Source organism: Phascolarctos cinereus, unplaced genomic scaffold, assembly GCF_003287225.1.
Source record: "Phascolarctos cinereus isolate Bilbo 61053 unplaced genomic scaffold, phaCin_HiC Scaffold_726;HRSCAF=1367, whole genome shotgun sequence".
NCBI lineage: Eukaryota > Metazoa > Chordata > Mammalia > Diprotodontia > Phascolarctidae > Phascolarctos > Phascolarctos cinereus.
In genome coordinates, this window is record NW_027556098.1 from 386,055,239 (window position 1) to 386,075,994 (window position 20,756).

Consider the following 20,756-nt stretch of genomic DNA (forward strand, 5'->3'; position numbering starts at 1 on the left):
CTTGGCATGTGTTAAGTGGGCTAAAGTCTTCTGCTTCCTTTCATGAGTCTGTAATCCAGTTATTTACTCTCCAGAATTTTATGTTGATGCTCAAGGTCCATTTAAATTGGTGACCTTACTGAGATAGTAACTCCAGAACCAGTAGTGCCATCTGGGCTAAGTGATGGAGAGAATCCCAGAATCCCATTCATTCGCCTATTCATTCATCAGTGTGTTTAGCTAGTCACTGGCTAGCAATAAAAAGTGCCTGTCCTTGAGGAGCTTACATTCTATTACATTCTCAGAGTGGGAAGGCATCTCAAAGGACAGCTAGTCCAACCCATATCTGAACAAGAATCCCCTCTATGGAAAACTCCAGTAGTTCCCAAAGTGATGGTTAAGGTACCAACCCAAGGGATGTATGAGCAACCAAATGAAGGATGAGAAGTTATCCAGGAATGGGTTGGAACTAACTCCTACCCAACTCAGAGCTTATTAAATTTTCAGTGTGAACATTTACATGTCTAAAACAGGCAAATGGACAAATCAGGGCTTGGTTTATTGTTTTGCTATTTGTCTAGATTTATGACTTTTTGCCTCTTTTTGTATCCGTAAGGCTTAGCACAGTGTCTAACACATAGTAGGTGCTTAATAAATGTTTATTGATTGATTCGGAAATTAATGGAGAAATGTTAATATTGCAGATTACATTTAAAAGTGTGTTATATGTACATTGCAGGGGTGAGGGGTGGAGCCAGTTGTTAAATATCAACCTGCTCACGTCCAACTATTCTGCACAACAGCCAATCATGGGGTGAGATGGCCTCCTTTTCAGCCCTAAGCTATGATTCTATGAAGTGGCAAATGACCTGGATTTTGGTCCCTGTGCAGCTACCTGTGACTTTGGACATGGCCTTCCCCCTCTCTGGTCTTCAGTTTCCTTCTCAGACTGGGTGATGGCTGATGTCCTTTCCAGCCCTGGAATACTATGATGAGAGCGTGTGTTCCTGGGAAATGACATATTTAAACTACGAAGGGATTTTGTTGAGTGAAACACTAGAAAATGGGCAGAAGAGGGAGCTAAAGCATTCTGACTCTGATGCCTTTGGCTCTTTGGGTGGCATACAGAGGTACTGATTTGTGGCTGGACTTGAGAAGAAACAAGTCAAGTTTATGTAGCAAACCAATCTGAGTCAGCTAACCATTGAGAAGGCTATAGAATACAATTGATTTTTTAATGCAGTGTGAAAGAAGAGAGGAAAGAACTGGCTTTGGGGTAAGAGGACTTGGCAACCAATTGTACATGGTGAGTGAGGAGAGTAAGGTGACACCTAGGTTGTGAGCCTGAATGGGAGGGAGGATGGTGGTACCTTTGACAGTAATGAGGAGGTTAGGAGGAAAAGAGGGTTTGCTGGGGGGAGGAAGGGTTGGTGGTGAAGATAATGAGTTCAGTTTTGCATAGGTTGAGTTTAAGATGTCTATGAAACATCCAATCTAAAATGTTCAATAGGCAGTTGGAGTTGAGAGACCAGAGGCTAACCTCTTGATAGAGAGGTCAGGGCTGGACAAATAAATCCAGGAATCATCTGCATGGCTGTTCAGCCATGTCCCACTCATTGTGACCTCATTTGGGGTTTTTGTGACAAAGATACTAGAATGGTTTGCCATTTTTCTCCAGCTTTACAGATGAGAGAACTGAGGCAAACAGAGCTAAATGACTCGCTCAGGGTTACACAGTTAGTGTCTGAGGCTGGATTTGAACTCAGGTCTTCTTGACTCCAGGCCCAGTACTCTATCCCCTGCACCACCTACCTTCCCCTTCCACATACAGATGAGAGTTAAAACCATGGCAACTAATGAAATCATCGAGTGAAATAGCAGAGGAAGAAGAGAGACAGGCCCATCACAGAGCTTTGGAGGGTACACTCAATTAACAGGGATGACCTGGATGAAGGTCCAGCTCAGGAAACTTAGAAGGAACAGTTCAACAGGACAGCAATGTCACAAAAGCCAAGAGAGGAAAGCATCAAGGAGTGGGTGATTGATGTCTGTCAACAGAGAGGTCAAGAAAGATGAAGACTGAGAAAAGTCTATTAGATTTGGTGATGTTAACTGAGTCCACAACAAAGTACTCTGTCTAATCTTAACAGGGCTCGGGGCAGCTAGGTGGCACAGTGGATAGAGCACCGGCCCTGGATTCAGGAGGACCTGAGTTCAAATCCGGCCTTGGACACATAACACTTAACTAGCTGTGTGACCCTGGGCAAGTCACTTAACCCCATTGCCTAAAAAAAGATAGATAGATAGATAGATAGATAGATAGATAGATAGATAGATAGATAGATAATCTTAACAGGGCTCTCACTGCAACAGGACATTCCTTTTGATTCTGTGGGGCAGCTAGGTGGTGCCATAGTGCACAGAGCACTGGGCTTAGAATCAGGAAGACATCCTCATGAGTTCAAATCCGGCCTGAGACATTTCGTATCTGTGTGACCCAAGGCAAGTCACTTCACCCTGTTTGCCTCCATTTCCTCATCTGTAAAATGAGCTGGAGAAGGAAACGGCAAACCATTCTAGTATCTCTGCCCAGAAAACCCCCAAATAGGGTCATGAAGTCAGACGCAGTTGAAACGACTCAACGACAACAATCAATTTTACATGCTGCTCCCCTCTTCTGTCCTCCAGTGTCCCAGTGCACCCTCTGCCAATCTTTGCAGCTAAGATCCTCATCTTCTACTTTACTGAAAAAACAAAGGCCATCTGCTTCATGAGCTCCCTCTGGTCTCCTTTTCTACATCTCGCAACCCCTTGACATCATCCCTCATTTTCTCCTCTTTTCTTCTGGCCTCTGATGATGAAGTAGCCCTTCTCCTTGCCCAACAAGCCCTATTTACAAACACCCTTGATTTACATGCCCTCCTATCTCTTCCAGCAAATTTGTCCCATCCCATCTCCACTTGATTCCTTATTTTCAGTCTCTCTCTATCTGCTGTTCCTTTCCTTGCTCCCTATAACCATGTCCAAGTCTCCTCCATCCTTCAAATATTCCCTCTACATCCTACTATCCCTCTCAAGTTAGAATTAGAAGAATCTTTCCCTTATCTCAGCCAAATTCCATGAAAAACCTCTCTACAGTAGCTGCCTCTTCTCCATCTTCCCTGACTCACTCATCAGCTCTCTGTGATCTGCCTTCCAACCTCATGACTCAACTAAAACTGCTCTCTCCAAAGCCACCAGTGATCCCTTAATCATCAACTCTGATGGCCTGTCCTCAGTCCTCCTCTTTCTTGATCTCTCCAAGCCATTGGCATTGCTGACCCCTCTTTCCTCTCTAGGTTTTGTCACTATTCTCTTTGGGTTCTCTTTTTATCTGTCTGATTGTTCCTTTGTTGGATAATTACCTATTTATTTTTATTTTTATTCTTTTTTTAGGCAATTGGGGTTAAGTGACTTGCCCACGGTCACACAGCTAGTAAGTGTCAAGTGTTTGGTCTGAGGCCAAATTTGAACTCAGGTCCTCCTGACTTCAGGGCTGGTGCTGTATCCACTGCGCCACCTAGCTGCCCTGATAATTGCCTATTTCTAACTGTAGGTCTATCTTCTCTTTCCTTTATTGGTTGATTGCTGTATCTGTAAAATGGTGGGGTTAGACTAGAAGGCCTTGAAGGTCCTTTCCAGCTCAGAAGCTGGGGTGTTTGACTGTTAAGAGTCTTGAGAACCTATGCTACTAAAGAAAACCTTATCAGGTTTTGAATATTAATGGAAGGAAATACAAAGCTGTGGGGCCACACTGTCTGGATCAGTGAGAAAGCAGGACCAGTCAGCAAGCCCCCTGACCACCTAACATCCAGTCCATCCAGCCAACAATGCTATCTACTCTGCTGCTGTGTGTATCCACCACCCTTCTTCCCTTCTCTCCTCCCCAGTATACCCTTTCCACTTCTTTCCCTGGGCTCAATAATCAAACCCATAGTACCAAATTCTCATTGTTCCTAGAAAGGGTGTGTCTAGTGACTGTCCTATAGATCAACTCCTCATCCCCTGACTTGGTGACTCTTCATACACTCTCTTCCTTTGACACTTCTCCCACAAAAGTGTGGCCTCCATTTTGATTGGCAGCTAGGTGGCGCCGTAGTGGATAGAGCGCCTGGCCTGGAGTCAGGAAGACTCATCTTCCTGAGTTCAAATCTGGCCTCAGACAACTACCAGCTGTGTGTTAAACAAGTCACTTAATCCTGTTTGCATCAGTTTCCTCATCTGTAAAACGAGCTGGAGAAGGAAATGGTAAAGCATTCCATCCAGTATCTTTGCCAGGAAAACCCCAAATGTGGTCATGAAGAGTCAGACAAGACTGAAATGGCTCAGGTAAGCCACTACATGGAGGTCCCAGTTCCTGCTAAGCTTCATTTCACTCCTTGGACCTCTCACCAGCTGAAATGCCACCAGGTCTAGAAACCGAACCCTGGAGGACTTAACTCTTCTATGCCCAAACTCAACCCTGAACTTCCCTCTGCCCTACTCCATCCCCTTTCCAATTTTAGAACCATGATCAAATTACTCTATCATCCCTCCTGGAAGGATGTGTAATCTACCTCTCTACAGCTCTACTCAACCTCCCTGTAACTTTCCCAACCAAAATTAACCTGCCTGGCCGTCACTCCCCTATATGTGCTGTGTCCCTTTTCCCCCATTATGAGAATGTAAGCTCCTTGACAGCAGAAACGGTATTTATTTTTGTGTTTGTATTCTCTCATGCTTAGTAAAGTGCTTGGCACATAGTAAGGGATGAAGACACTTTTTCAATCATTCATTCATTCATCCATCCCTCCAGTGCAAGGGGAGGAGGGGCTGAGGCAAGGCTTACTGAGGTTAGGAATTCCACCACCAGCTCATAGGTGAGCCCCCTGGATCCAAACCGCAGGACATCCCCTGGTTTCAGTTTCACTGCTACGTTCTGAATGTGGCAGTTGTTAACAAAGGTCCCACTGAGCGAGTTGAAATCCTGAAGGATGAAGCTGCCTTCCTCTTCATTGAACTCAATGACGGCATGGTGGTTGTCGATATCTGGGTACTGAAAGGCAAAGACTGGGTTCAGAAAATAAATAAGTCAAAGACCAGCCATGTTGAGGGGACATGCAGCGGGTGGGGGAAGGCTGCTAACATAGCAAGCACAAAAACTGGGGAACCAGAAAAAGACGTTCTCATAGAAGCATTTGGCCCAGAACTGGCCGTGTGCTATTTCTATGGCGCAACAGTTCCCATCTGTGAAATGGGGATATGATTGGCATTGACTTCACAGAGTGGTTGTGAGATACCAATGGGATCCTTGTATTCAAAGGGCATTACAAACCCTAAAGTGATACATAAATGTGGTCTGGGATTATTAATAAATTATGAACTGAGGCAACTAGGCGGCACAGTGGAGTTCAAATCCAGCCTCAGATACTTACCAGCAAGTCCCTTAAACATCTGTCTGCTTCACGTTCCTTAACTCAGGTCTTCCTGACTCCAGGCCTACCACTCTGTGCACTATGGCACCACCTAGCTGCCCCACTTTATGTGTTCTTGATACCTATATATACAAGGTATCCCCAAAGTCTTAGCTTTAATAGCTTAAAACAGCATTCAGACTTTTGGGGCACCCTATATAGCAATGTAGCCTGACTGTAGTGTGGATGGAGCCCTGTCCTTCAAATCAGGAAGACTTGGGTTCAAGTCCTTCCTCTGACCTTACTGGCTGAGTGAACCTGGGCAAGTCACTTAAATTATCAGTAAGAAGACTCTAGGTTGAAGAACTGGCTTGAGTCCAGGAGTTCCCTATATTAATGAAATCACAGGTCCAGTCCCGATTCCTATCCTTGCCAGGGTACATATATATTGTTTTCTCTAAGAGAATGTAAGTTTTTTGAGGACAGGGACTATTTGATTTTTATCTTTGTACTTCCAGATCCTGGGCAGCTAGGTGGCGCCATTGTGCATACAGCATAGAGACTCATCTTCCTGAGTTCAAATCCAGCCTTAGACACTTACTAGCTGTGTGACCCTGGACAAGTCACTTAATCCTTTTGCCTCAGTTTCCTCATCTGTAAAATGAGTTGGAGAAGGAAATGGCAAACCAGTCTAGTATCTCTGCTAAGAAAACCGCAAATGTGGTCATGATGGGCCAGACACAGCTGAACAACAACAACCTGGCACAGTTTCAGGCACGTGTCAGGCATTTAATAAATGCTGATTGGTTTATTGAATAGCGCCTCGCATCGATCACAGACTTAGAGCTGGAAGGGACCATCTCATCTAATCCCTCAGGAAAATGAGGCCCAGGGATTGAGCGACTTGGCCAAGGTCTCTCGGTCACTGTGGCAGAGTCAGCGTTTAAGCCCTGGTCCTCTGGACCAAGGTTATATATAGCACTCTTTCCCATGTAACACACTGTCTCCAACTGTCTGTTTAAGCACACAGCAGGTGTTTAATAAGTGCTTGTTGATAGATCATCATAAGAAATACTCTGTGTTGTAATAGAAAGGAGAGCAGGGGCAGGAGAGCTGGGCTCTGGTGCCAGCTCTAATACCGACTCATCAGGTGAGTTTGGACAAGTTACTTCCTCTCTCCTCATCTGGTAGAGGACAGGGTAGGGCTAAATCATTTCTAAGATTCTTTTCCAGTTGTAAATTATGCGCTCTAGGGTTTCCAAATTCTATCCTTCCAGGCTCCAGGGCCTTTACAAAGTCTAATACTTTCTGCCCGAAAGTCCCTTTCATCTTCAGTGTTCTGTGTTCTAGGGACCTCTAAGGCTCTGCTGATGTTCTGTGTTCTAGGGGCATCTCCAGTTCTGCTGACGTTCTGTGTTCTGGTTCTGCTGACACTGTGTTCTAGGGGCCTCTCCAGTCCTGCTGATGTTCTGTGTTCTAGGGGCATCTCCAGTTCTGCTGACTGTTCTGTGTTCTAGAGGCATCTCCAGTTCTGCTGATGTTCTGTGTTCTGGTTCTGCTGACATTGTGTTCTAGGGGCCTCTCCAGTCCTGCTGACTGTTCTGTGTTCTAGGGGCATCTCCAGTTCTGCTGACTGTTCTGTGTTCTAGAGGCATCTCCAGTTCTGCTGATGTTCTGTGTTCTGGTTCTGCTGACATTGTGTTCTAGGGGCCTCTCCAGTCCTGCTGACTGTTCTGTGTTCTAGGGGCATCTCCAGTCCTGCTGACTGTTCTGTGTTCTAGGAGCATCTCCAGTTCTGCTGATGTTCTGTGTTCTAGAGGCCTCTCCATCTCTGCTGACAATCTGTGCTCTAGGTTCCATCTGTGTTCTAAAGTGCTTCTCCATTCTGATGAGAGGCAGCATTGTAGTACAGTGAGCACTGCCCTGGAGGTCAGGAAGACTCCAGGTCCCACCTAGACACAGACATTTCTAAGTTCTGTGACCACATTTATGGAAGTCTCAATGATTTAGAGCTTTGGTTTCCTCATCTCTGAAATGGGGATAATCCTCCTGCCCATAGAACCCATCTCCTGGGGCTACCTTGGGGCTCAGATGACATCATGTCTGTACAATGTACTTTGCAAAGCTTCAAGGGCTATAAAAATGCCAGTTCTTGTCATCATCAAGGTCCCTTCCCCCTCAGACATATCATATTCCAAGCTCCCTTTCCAGCTCTGACATTCTATGCCTCCAGGGCCTCTCCAAATCTAATGTTCTTTGATTCCAAATGAACATTTTGAGCAGGTGCCAGTGAACGAGAGAACAAAGCAAAACTATTAGCTGGCAAACCAGGAGTCACTTTATGAGAAAAAGGGGAAGTTCAGCTTCAATTTGAGGCAGCCTGGGAGAGGGAAGGGTGTCTAGGTGGTGCAGTGGATAGAGCACCGGGCTTGGAGTCAGGAGGAACTGAGTTCAAAACTGGCCTTTGACACTGACTAGCTGCGTGACCCTGGGCAAGTCACTTTGCCTCAGTTTCCTCATCTGTAAAATGAGCTGGAGAAGGAAATGGCAAACCACTTCAGTATCTCTGCCAAGAAAACCCCAAATGGGCCATGAAGAGTCAGACATGATTAAAATGATTGACCCACAACAATGGGACTGGGGAAAGAAACTAATTCTGGTGTCAGAGGACAAGCGTTAAAATCTTACCTCTGGATGCTTACTACCTGGGAGAGCCTTGGGGAGGTCCCTTACTCTCCTGGGACCTCAGTTCCCTCATTGTATAAAACTAGGGCTTGGATTGGATGACTTCTGAAGCCCCTTCCAGGCATGGATCTTGAATCCTATGACCTAACGTTGGAGAGGGTGCATTGAGTGATCTGTCCTTAAACATCAGTCTTTCTGCTATGGCAACTTCCACGTAGAACCAAGACCCCTAGCTGGCTATGCCTGCATCCTGGCCCTTGAAGGATTTTCATTTGAAGGGGAATGTTTAACGTACATGCCCTCTAATAAAGAAGGCACCTCCTTTCTTTGGGAGAATGGATGCTCAGTGTTTCCTGTCCCTTTGTCCTGATATGAGTGAAAGGAAGAGTCTTTATAGCTTGACTTCCCTGCACATTTTCATTATTCGAGGAGTTCTAGAGTCCATAGACCCCCCCCATAGGGTCAATAGGTAGATTTCAGGGGGTCATGAATTTTTAACAAAGTAATTTGCTAGCTCTATTTCAATATAATTGCTTTCCTTTATAATCCTATACATTTGATTTTATGATTTTAAAAGCATTCCTCTGAGAAAGGGTCCATAGGCTCCAGCAGACACTGCCAAAGGAAGGGTCCATGACACAAAAAAGGTTGAAACCTCCTGTGCTAGAGGGAAACACTCATTTTTGGAGCAAAGATTTATATTTAGGAAACTCCAATTTTGAGACCTCCCTTTTTGGTTTTCAGGATTGTTTTTGGAGGTGTGGCAGAGTGGGGGGTTGGGAACCATGACTTCAACATCCTTAGGAACTCCTGATGTCAAAACTCCCTCCACCAAAACAATAAAACTCCTCTGCCATTAATTGCCACCATCATCATACCTAGCATTTCCAAAGCACTTACGGTTTTGCAAAATAATTTACACAAGCTATCTCATCTGATCTCATTAGAATTTTAAAGAGTTGCCTGAAAGATTCTGCCTCTTTAAGATTTTATCTGAAAATTGGAAATAATATTTCCTTAGGGTACCTTTCTATTCACTGTTCATGTTTGCTCATTCATTGCCAAAGACCCACAGTGAGCACCAGTTTGGAAAGGGAGCACCAGACTGCTTAGCCCAGTCTTGGAAGTATTGGTGGCTGCCCAAGATTGGGGGGCTGGTGGTTGCCCCAGCTGGGCCAATCAGAAGCGGCTCTAGTAAAGGAGATGGGACCCAAGCTTGCCTCCCAAGCCCATGGCAATGAGGAGCAACAGGAGAGCTACAGCTAGGCATATCTGGAGCACCAACGGCAACCTCCCTTCTCTTCCTTCTGCCCTGGCACCAAGACGTGGTCAATTGCTCTGATCATGTCTTCTCCTTATTTCCCTTATTTTCTCCTGTGTCCCCACCCCAGATTCTCCCCTTAAGTCTCTGACTTTCCCTTGTAGGTAAAACACAACAGTAATAAAGGTTCTTCCGGTGAACCTCCAAACACAATAGAATAACTCACAAAACCAAATTATGAGCATTAAACACTTGCCTACCAAGACAACTATCATTAAACAGTTCTCTGGAGGGCATCAGAAATTTCGTTTTAATGTTTCAGTCCCGCAAGCTATGGTTATGGATTCCCTGGAGCCACCATATTTTGGCAAAGATATCTGTTCTACACATCATTGCTCCAAAAGGCACTATTTGGTTCTGCCACGTTCTGTCTCTTCACTTCTGCTACTTCTGACACTGCCAGGCCACTGCTCTGGAGTCCAAGGATGCCAAAGAGGCTGGGTGGGGGAACAGGGAAAAGCCTAGACAGAATGAGAAGTGGCTATTTTTTTTTTTGCCTGTACCAGGCACTGTTTGAAGTGCTGAGTATATAAAACCAGGCAAAAAAGAAATAGCCCCTGCCCTCAAGGAGCTTACAATTTAACGGTGGAGAAAATATGCAAATAAATATACAAAGCAAACTATGTACGTGATAAAAAGGAAATAATTAACAGAAGGAAGGTACTAGAATGATTTTTCCTCCACATAGATCTAATCACACCATTCCTCTGCTCAGCCACTTTGCCCCCAATTAATATACAAACTGTTTCGTCTGCCATCCCAGCAGCAATACAATCTACCTCTCCCTGCCTTTCCGGGATTATCTCATTTTGCTCCTCTCTGTGCTCTGTATGCCATAGTCAAACTAAACTACTCTCTGTTCCCTGTATGTGAGCCATACCCTCATACCTTTGCTGACGCTGTTCCTGATGCCTAGAATGCCCTCCTTTCCCCTTTGCTAAATTCCTCCTCATCCTGTAATGTGAAACCCAAGTGGGCCCTCTTCCAGGAAGCCTTCCCTGATCCCTCATCAGTAATTCCCTTCTCCTTGAGAGCTTACATAGAGATTTGCACCTCACTATTGCCCTGATAGTATAATATTGTATAGTATAGTTACCCTGTGTGTGTGACTTATCTGTCTACCAGTCTTCTTTCTGAGTTCAGGGACTGTGTCTTATCTCCACTTTGTACCTGTTCTGCTCAAAGCATGGTGGCCCAAAAAATATGAGCTTAATTTGAGATTAGATCAGAACTCATGCCTTCAAATGAGCTTGGGAGCCAACCTTGAATTCTCACACTGGAACTCTTGACCCAAACAGCTGGGGAACTAATGACTTCATCCTCAAGAACTGTCTGCAGGCAGTGCCATTTGGGGTGACTCAAGAAAGTCCAGTTGAGATGACCACACCTCAAATGGCACACCCACTGGAGGGACAAGGTGCTACAGAGGAAACAACACTGCATTTAGGAGTCAGTTCAAGTCAATGAATTACTCTTCCGGTGAACCTCCAAACACAATGGAATAACACACAAAATGAGAATTGCTCTGTCTTTGGAATCTGAAGACCTGGTTCAAATCCTGCCTCTGAAGCTTACTCCCTATGTACCCTCAGACAATGTCCTTAAACTGCTCTGACTTTGGTTTCCTCATTTGCAAAATGAGATCAGGTGAGATGAGGACTATGAAAAAGTCCTGAGTGTAGCCTTGAGAGCCTTTCCAAGGGACGAAGCCCAGGGCTGGATTGAGCTTCTGGGATAAAGAACTTTCTGTAGCCTGGGAGAGAAGGTCCGCAGGGCGTTGACTCAGGTCTTCCTGATGCCAGGCCTGGCGCTCTGTCCACTGTGCCACCTAGCTGCCCCATGTCCAATAATACACTTGTAACTAATAGACGTATATTAGGGATTCATGCTCAGTGATGTTTTTTATTGTCAATGAGTCAGTCAAAAGTATTTATTAAGTGCTGAGTGCTGGGAATACAAAGAAAGGTGAAAACATGGTGCTTGCCTTCAAGGAGCTCACATTCTAATGGAGCTAAGATTGTCAGGCAATCAGTCAGTGAGCACTTACTGTGTGCCAGTTCAAATCTGGCCTCAGACAATTACTTTTTGTGGGACCCAGGGCAAATTACTCAGCCTTTTTGCCTCAGTTTCCTCTTCTGTAAAATGAGCTGGAGAAGGAAATGCCAAATTGCTCCAGTACCTCTGCTAAGAAAACCCCAAATGGGGGTCACCAAGAGTTGGACATGACTATAAACGACAGAAAAACAACAAAAAACCACTGGACTACTAATTGTGTCTATTTAAAAACCTACACAGAAAATAGAAATTTAAAAAGGATCAGATACATATGAAGTGACATTTGATCCAAGAGTCAATAGGGAGCCATTGGAGTTTATTGAGAAGGGGAGTGACCCAATCAGACCCTTGTTTTAGGGAGATCTCTTCAGCAGCTGATTGGAGGATGGAGTGGGGGGGGGAGGCTGGAAGCAGGGAAAGCAGTGAGGGTTGAGTTATGGTGGGGACTGAGTGTGAATACAGAGAAGGTGACCTATGAAAGAAATGCAGGGACGGTGGTGATGAGATGTGACAACTGTTTGGTTATGGGGGTAAGCAAGAAAGGAATTGCTAAGGATGCCAAAGTTGTTAACTAAAGTGACTGGAAGGGGGGGGTTGTCAATATAAGCAGGGAAGTGAAGAGGAGAGGGGGAGGGAGGGAGGAGAAAGATAATGAGTTCTATTTTCATAATGAATTTGAGGTTTGTCCCTACTGCAGACATTTTCAAAAATGTGTTAAGGCTTCTGAAGGAAATTTCCAAAGAGGAATTCCAACAATTCTCAGAAATTACATTCTCAGTAGAAGTATAGTCTCCCAAGGAGAAAAGAAGGAGGAGGAGGAGGGGTAGGGGGAAGGGTAGGGGTAGAAAAGTCACATTTAGTAAGCATCTACTAGGTGCTGAGCACTGTGCTAAGCCTTTACAATTATTATCCTGATTAACCCTCACAATAACCCTGACAGGTAGATACTCTTGAGGAAACTGAGGTAGATAGACAGAGGTCACATAGCTAGTAAATGTCTGAGGTGAGATTTGAACTCAGGTCTTTTTGGATGACTAAGTTCTGGTGTGTTTGCTAACGCATAGAGATGTTTTGAGAGAGTAGAGAGAGTGTGCTAGCTTGGGGGGACTAGGAGATCTGGTTTCTAGGTCTGGCTCTGTCATTCATGTTCAGTAAGGTTTTAAGTAACCATTAGAGGAACCATTTAATGTCTGACTCTCCATCTGTGGGTTTCAATTTCATATTTGTGAAATGAGGAAGCTGAATTGGATGACCATGAAAGCTTCTCCCCGTTCTGCTGTTCCATGTTCTAAGGCCCCTTTCCACTTTAAAATTCTACATTCTAAAGGCCCTCCCTGTCCCCCAGGTCTAACATTTGGTCATTCTTTTCAAAGGAAAAATAGCATACCTTAGGTACAATTATCATAGGAGAAGCTCAAAATGAAACATCACCTATTTCCTCATTATTCAAACAACACAAGAAAAGCCTGGCAGATTAAAATGCTTAACAACCTGTAGAGAAAAAAAAGGTGAATCTCTGATGGATTTTAGACTGAAAAAAGAATAGTGAAAAAGATAGGCTGTGATGATGGTTGTTTGCAGTAGGCCCAGGGGTATGCTGGTAAATGTTTACCAACTGGCTCTCCAAATAGGCTGGACACCCTTTCCAGTTTAATCTCCTTTATTAGCTTTTTCTCCATCACTCTTTTAAGTCTAGGCAATAAAAAAAAGAACCCTCCAATAAATCAAACCATGATTTGTAACATTTGCCAATTTCTGAAGTGTGAATTATCACATTGAAAATTTAACAACCAGTTCTTCCGAGCCTCCAGCACAGCTGAGTAGGCTTTTAGTTATCCTTGCAAGAAAAACTCCAGTATAGGATTTAAAGAGATTCCCAAATACTGCCTCCCCCACAAAGATTTCCCCTGGCTTAGGTGGAAGCGATCTCCCCACTTCTGGTCAGTTACTATTTGGTCTTCCTTTTATGCCCCTTTTATGAGGAGGCTAGGTGGTGCAAAGGCAGCTAGGTAGCAAAGTAGATAGAGCACCAGACTTGGAGTCAGGAAGAACTGCGTTCAAATCCAGCCTCAGACACTTACTGCGTGACTCAGGGCAAGTCATTTAACTCTGTTTGCCTCAGTTTCCTCATCTCTAAAATGAGCTGGAGAAGGAAATGGTAAACTAGTCCAGTACCTTTACCAAGAAACCCTCAAATCAGGTCACAAAGAGTTGGACATGACTGAACAATAATAACAACAGACCTCTATTTATGAACTCAGCATATTCCAATTTGTATCTTATCTCATCATGTCTATTAAGACTGCAAACTTCCTGAAAGTAAATGTGACTATCTGCGGAATGAATGAATGCCAGATGACAGGTAGAATGATGTAATGGAAATAATTCAAGTCCTGATTGGGAATCAGGGAAAAATCTTGCCTCTGACATTTACTGGCATCTGAGCCTTGGTTTCCTCATCTGTAAAATGGAGGTAATAATATCTGCTATAACTCCCTCACAAGGCTTGCTATGAGAATCAGATGAGATGATGTTTGTAAAGTGTTTTGTAAGCCTTAAGTTACTTTGTAAAATCAGCTATTTTTATGACAACAATAATAACAATATGCAGAGCCCATGGGGCATAGTCAATAGAGTGCTGACTTAGGAATCAGAAAGACCTGAGTTCAAATCTAGCCTTAGACACTTACTAGCTAAACGACCACAAGTAAGTCACCTAAAGTTTATGGTTGTCATATGCCTCATCTATAAAAGAGGCAGTGGGACCATGTGCTCTGCTAAGGTGCTTTACAGCTCTCTATACAGCATGGCATGATAGAAAGCATATTGCATCCGGAATCAGAAGACCTGAGTTCGAATGCTGCCTCTGATGCTTCCTCCCTATGAGACCTTGGGAAAGTAACAACTTCCTGGAGCCTTAGTTTGCTCATCTCTAAAATAACAAAGATGGACTAGATGGCCACTAAGGTCCCTTAAGTTATAGTTAGGTTGCCATCTGTGTTGGAGGAGAGAGTTAATAAGTCAGGTCAAGTCAACAGACTTCATTAAGGATTTCTTTTGTGCTAGGCAATGTTCTAAGGGCTGAAGATACAAAGAAGGGCCAAAAAAAATTTAAAATACTCCCAAAACCCAACCCAAAAGAACAGTCTAATTGTGGAGACAACATGTGACCAGCTATGTACAAACAAGATACACACAGGACAGGCAGGGATAATAAACAGAGGGTAGCCACCAGCAAAAAGAGGGATCAGGAAAGGGCTTCTTATAAACAAACACAGAGGCTCTCCCTCTTCCAGAGGCTGCCCTGGAAAGGCAAAGACAAAAATGAACCCTTCCCTGCTCTCAGGGAGCTTACTTTTTTTTACCGGGGGAGACATTCAGGAGAACTGTACTGAAATCTACATAGGGTATCTTTCATTTGGCTTTTCTGATACAAACATAAAAACCCTGATGTAAACACGGCTACTAATTTGCCAAGCAAGTCCACTGTTGTGAATGACGTCTCCTTTTCCCAATCCATTTCTACTTCGGGAAAAGATCTGTCCTAAGGTAGGCCTGTGAGGCCATTAATAGCCTCCTAGGAAGATATCTGAAAAGAAAAACACTGTCCGAGATAGAGAGGGCCATGCCACAATCTACCACCATCTGCCTCCTTCCAAAAATGGAAACCGATTTTTTTCTTGAATCAGTGTTTTTTTCTTGAATCAGGTGCTGATCCCCTGCTTCCCACACTAAAACCAAGGGATTGTATGTTATCTTACCTTCTGTGTGCTAAGAGTGCATCTTAATTTTCAATGTTTAGTGTAAAAATTTCCTCTAATAATTGCCATTTCAAAACATCTCATTAACAGCCCTAGGTGGCTGCCACCATCCTGAATACCCCTGAGACTTCTCCTCCGTCACTGTCTCCTAAGCGACAAATGATTAATCTTTATTTTTCAAGAAGGATATGTCTCACCAGCCTGGCCTACCACTTACTTAAAAGCTATCACCTGCTATGAAAAGATTCAAATATTCCAATGAGAAATGGTGAAATTCAGGAATTACTGTTTGAAAGGGGACTAAATCCCTAAAGGAACGAGGTTATGGTCTAAGAGAATCTATACTACGTGGAAACATTTTGGGGGGGGTGGGGAGGGGGTCTTACCTTTAAAATAATGTCTGAATTTTCATGCCTTCCAATGGTAGTATATCTTCTCAGGAAAATAAAGCCTTCAGAGCATTTTAAAAAGGCTTTCATGATTGCTGTTCTCCCTGCAAGATTTTCATTAAAAAATTAATTTAGTTAGGAAAAAGGGCAGCTTTTTTTTGTATTGGACCCAAAGAGTCTCTTGTTTAATGGATTCATTTTCCGAAGGTGGTAACTCATTAGGCTTATGTGGCACAGCGTCCCTTTACTGTTTCCCCTTTTGTTTTTATGGAAAATTATTTTATTTATTTTTAGTTTTCAACATTTACTTCCACAAGATTTTGAATTCCATATTTTCTCCCCATCTCATCCCTCCCCCCACCCCAAGAGGGAATGCATTCTGTATACCCCTTCTCCAAATCTGCCCTCCCTTCTATCTCATCCCCCCTTCTCTTATCCCCTTCCCCTTCCATTTTCCTATAGGGCAGGATAGATTTCTATATCCCATTTCCTGTATTTCTTATTTCCCATTTGCATGTGAAAACAATTTTTTTTAACATGTTTTTAAAACTTTGGGTTCCCAATTTTCTCCCTTACTCCCTCCCCACCAATCCTCACTGAAAAGGCAAGCAACTCAATACAGGTTATACATGTGTAGTCATGCAAAACACTTCCATAGTAGTCATGTTGTAAAAAAACTATGTTTCCCTTCATCCTATCCCACCCCCCATTTATTCTATTCTCTCTTTTGACCCTGTCTCTCCTCAGAAGTGTTTGCTTCTGATTGCCCCCTCCCCCAATCTGCCCTCCCCTCTATCATCCCCCTGCTCTCTTGTCCTCTTCCCCCCTCCTGTTTTCCTATAGGGTAAGATAGATTTCCATACCCAATTGAGGGTGTATGTTATTCCCTCCTCAAGCCAAATCCAAAGAGAATAAGATTCACTCATTCCCTCTCACCTTCCCCCATTTCCCCTCCACTGTAAAAGCCTTTTCTTATCTGTTTTATGTGAGATAATTTACCCCATTCTACCTCTCCCAAAAAGACAGTCTTGAAATTACTCAGTAGTACATTATTTTGGCCAATAGAATCTACCACATAGTAATATTTATAGTGTCCAAAGTCTAGCATTTGTGGAAATTGTCAAAGAAGGGAGAGATTGTGACTTGGCTAAATTACAATTGCATTCTTGGTATAGTATGAGGTAGGACAGAGGTGCTCAGAGTGTGGTCTGTGGACCCTGGGGGTCCCTGAGACCCTCTGAGGGGGTCTGAGAGGTCAAAACTAGTTTTATAATAATTTGAATTGAATCATTTTTCAGTCCTGTCTAACTCTTCATGATCTCATTTTGGGATTTTCTTGGCCACGATCCTGGAGTGGTTTGCCATTTCCTCCTCCAGCTCATTCTACAGATGAGGAAACTGAGGTAAAAAGGGTTAAGTGACTTGCTCAGAGTCACACAGCAAGTAAGTGCCTTGGGCTAGATTTGAACTCAGAAAGAGAGGTCTTCTTGACCCTAGGTCCAGTGCTCTATCCACTGCAACACCCAGCTGGCCTTCATAATAATACCAAGACATTATTTACCTATTAAAATCCTCCTCCATTTTCCAACTACCTATCTGTACGAGGTCAGATTTTTCTCTTATACTTCAACCAAAACAATATATAAGTTTTGAATACAGAAGCAGATTAGAGAATCTAGGTATTTTCTATTAAGCCAGACATTAATGAGATCAATCAATCAATCAATCAATCAAACATTTATTAAGCACCTACTACTGCTAGAGACCTGGTGATAAGCCATCAGAAATACAAAATGAGGCAAATGGAGAAGACAACATGTCAACAAATATGTGTGTATGTATACATATATAAAGCATGTTATAGACAGGATAAATAAGAGGTAATTAATAGAGGGGAGGCCCTAGAACTTTTTTTTCCCCACAGTAAATGCTAGAATTTATTTCATTTTATATTAAATAGGGTGCAAAGGAAGTAGTTCAAGGGGTAAAAGGACTGGACAAGATTGAAATCTATCAACCTCATAGGGCTGTGATGAATTCTAGGGAGAAAATGAAACACGAGAGAACCAGAGTGCTCATGTGAGGTTTTTTTTTTATTTACTGCTGAAACAAGATTGAGTCATTGTAAAAACTGATAGACTGGATCAATTGAGGATACGGAGTACAAAACAGTTGGGAATGATCTCCTTCAGCTTGCAAGGCCGAAGGCAAGTCTCCAGCGGTGAGCAGGGAGCCATCTCCTTCGTCATAAAGTAAGTGATGACCATCGTCTTGCAGGGAAGGCTGGAAATTGAAGGACCACAGCCAGGGAGCCTAGTGCAGGGTTGGGATTCCTCCTGGACAGATGCTCAGAGACAGGAATAGCAGCAAGCACAAAGATGAGAGTCCACTGGGCAGAGAGTCATGGGACCAGCCTTTGTTCCTGGAAGTGGGGTGCCAGGAGAAAAGAAGGGTCTGACGGGCCCTGCGAAAGGAATAGCGTGGAATCTATAAATGAGGAAGCGCTGGAGAACATTATAAAAGACTATAGTGCCAGAGATAAGTTCCAAGAACACCCCGATCCTGGGCATTCGGTTTTTCATTCGATATTTCAATGATCCGGGATAGGTTTGCAAATAATAACCCTCTTCTTTCTTGTCACAGTGAAGCAGGAACACAGAGTCATCGGCGTTCATATCCCTATCCCTTTTCCTCCTCCAGTAGGGGGTACAGATCCCCAGCATCCGTTCAGGTAGTTGAGTCACATCTACCTCGCAGTACGGTCTGCCTGAGCTGAAGGCCTGTGTAGCAAGGACAGCATGGAAAGCACAATTTTCAGGATGCTTGGTCTCTACCTGCCAGCCTTCTCCCATCTTCACACTCTTCAGATCCTCAGAAACAGTCACACAGGGACTGGCTGCTGCGGGGTCCATTGTGATGTCCACTCTGAATCGGCGGAGCATCTCTATGCTGCCAGGGATGGCATATTCGCTCAGCTCTGGGAAGATAGCCTTGACCCTTTGGGACAACACTGCCTCGCTCCTTCCCAACAGCGTCTTGACACCCTGGAGCAGCTCCACATTGGCTTGGTGACCTGCTTCCAGCAGCTCTAGCATGAGGGCCTGAAGGGTTTGCATGTTTGGGATAGTCTGTCCCGGCTTGCCCTTTGTTTTTGCTTTGCCCTTTCAACACACTGGAATTGTTCCTCCATCAGGAAGTGATGCAGGTTGTCATGTTCTCTTCTGATCATTGTATGCCAGTCAGCAGCAGGCCTCTCCTCCTCAGCTTCCTCCAAATGCTTCTTCAAGTGACTCTGAATGTGCTGGAGCTTCTCCTTGCATTTCTTAGCAGCCTCCTCTACAGGAGAGATCTTGTGAGCCTCCTATTCCGGGCTTTGGGAACATCTCACACAGAGCAGCATCTGGTCATCCTCACAAAAGAGTTGAGGACTCGCCTGTGCCTGGCACACTGGCTTTGCCCGTCAGCACTCCGCAAAAGCAGAGAGCAGAGCTGTTTGCCCTGGTCAGTCAGCTGCGCTAGAAGCCCATCGACTGCTGGGAATTCTCTGACCTGGGACACTCACCTGCATTCAGGACAAGAGGAAGCTGCAGCACTGAGTCTCCAGCTCCAGGAGAGACATACTCTGCAAAAGCTGTGCCCACACCCGATAGTGACTGGCTCAGAGAAGTGGCTCCAACAGATGCTGCAGGTGATTTCCCTCTGCAATTCCTGCAGCACCTCCATAGCAGCCGCTGCTCTGCTCTCTCCAATTGCTTCTTTTCTGCAGCAACAGAGATGAAGAGACTTCAGTTCCACTCAAGGCAGTGTGTCTGAGGGACAGGATGCTCCCCTTTTATAGGAGGTAGCCCTGCCCCTTGAGGACCTTCCAGAGAAGGTGTCGACTCCCCTGGCCTGGAATCCTGCAGTTCAACCTGTTAACTCTTGCTGGTTGAAGCACTCCTGAGGCCTTCAGAGTTCACACTTCTGGTGTGCTTTGGATGGACTGTTTGACCAAGCTGAGAGAGCTCCTATGTCTATAAGGAGGAATGCTATGAAAACATGGAAGCTTAACTCAACAGATTTTCTTTTTTTTTTTTAACAGTGAAAACTGTCTTTTATTGAGTACACACACACACACACACACACACACACAAATAAAAACTTAAAATAATTAAAATAAAATAAAGCACAAAATTGCTGTCCAGAATGGTTGATCAGTTCACAACTCACAACAATGCATTAGTATTCCAATTTTCCCACATCTTCTCCAACATTTATCATTTTTCTATTGTGTCATATTAGCCAAGCTGATAGGTGTGATATGGCACTTCAGAGTTGTTTTGATTTGCATTTCTCTAATCAATAGTGATTTAGAACATTTTTTCATATGACTATAGACAGCTTTAATTTCTTCCTCTGAAAACTGCCTGTTCATATCCTTTAACCATTCATCAATTACGGTTACTGGAGGAGGGGTCTAGGGAGGATCTGGAGGGGAGTGGCCAGTATGCTGGGTGACAATGAGGTAACAGAAAGCCAGGAACCTACACCACGTGGCCAATGGAGAACTGAGCCTAGATAGGATTAAGGGCGGGAAATGCCTGGGGCCCATCAGGAGGTAATGAACAAATGGAGGGCTCGGCTAGGTTAAGGGTAACAGAAAATTGGGAGATTGGGCATAGGCAATAATGAAAGGCCAGTTGATAGGATTATAGCCTCAGGCAATGCCAGAGATTTGGCCAAAGTCTGGGGCTTTTACTTTTTGGGGTCCAGTTTCCAAAGACATGGTCTTTTCCTTTTAGGGGTTCATACCTCATCCTCATCATTCCCCTCTCAAACAAATGGAATCCAAATTCTTTTGGGGTAACAGGTAAAGGTCTTGGCTTCTAAAACTACTTCCTACTGTCAAGGGGCATAGAGCTGTCCCTGCCTCAAGGGGGTCCCAAAGAAAAGGTTGACTGGAACTGAACCCAGGCTGGATCCAGGGGATGATGGGGGAACATTGGCTGGTACCCGCTGTTTGCTGGATGTAGGCGAATGGCCCGTAGTCTGGAAGACACAAATCTGACAGAAAAGACTGCAGGGCCCAGATATAGGGAGAAGTAAAAGTGTAAGAGCCCCATTTAAAATCATTTACATTTGACCTGCTGGATTA

General features: G+C 44.1%; 1 protein-coding gene across 1 annotated transcript in view; it reads right to left on the minus strand.

Moving 5' to 3' along the window:
• Positions 1-20,756, minus strand: part of FHAD1 (forkhead associated phosphopeptide binding domain 1) — a 193,124-nt gene that overhangs the window by 167,694 nt on the left and 4,674 nt on the right. Inside the window, exons 2-3 of the mRNA XM_078146223.1 lie at positions 15,620-15,726; positions 4,847-5,053 (exon numbers count right to left, since the gene is read on the minus strand). Coding sequence (XP_078002349.1) covers positions 4,847-5,053; positions 15,620-15,726 — 314 coding nt within the window. The remainder of the gene's footprint in view (positions 1-4,846; positions 5,054-15,619; positions 15,727-20,756) is intronic.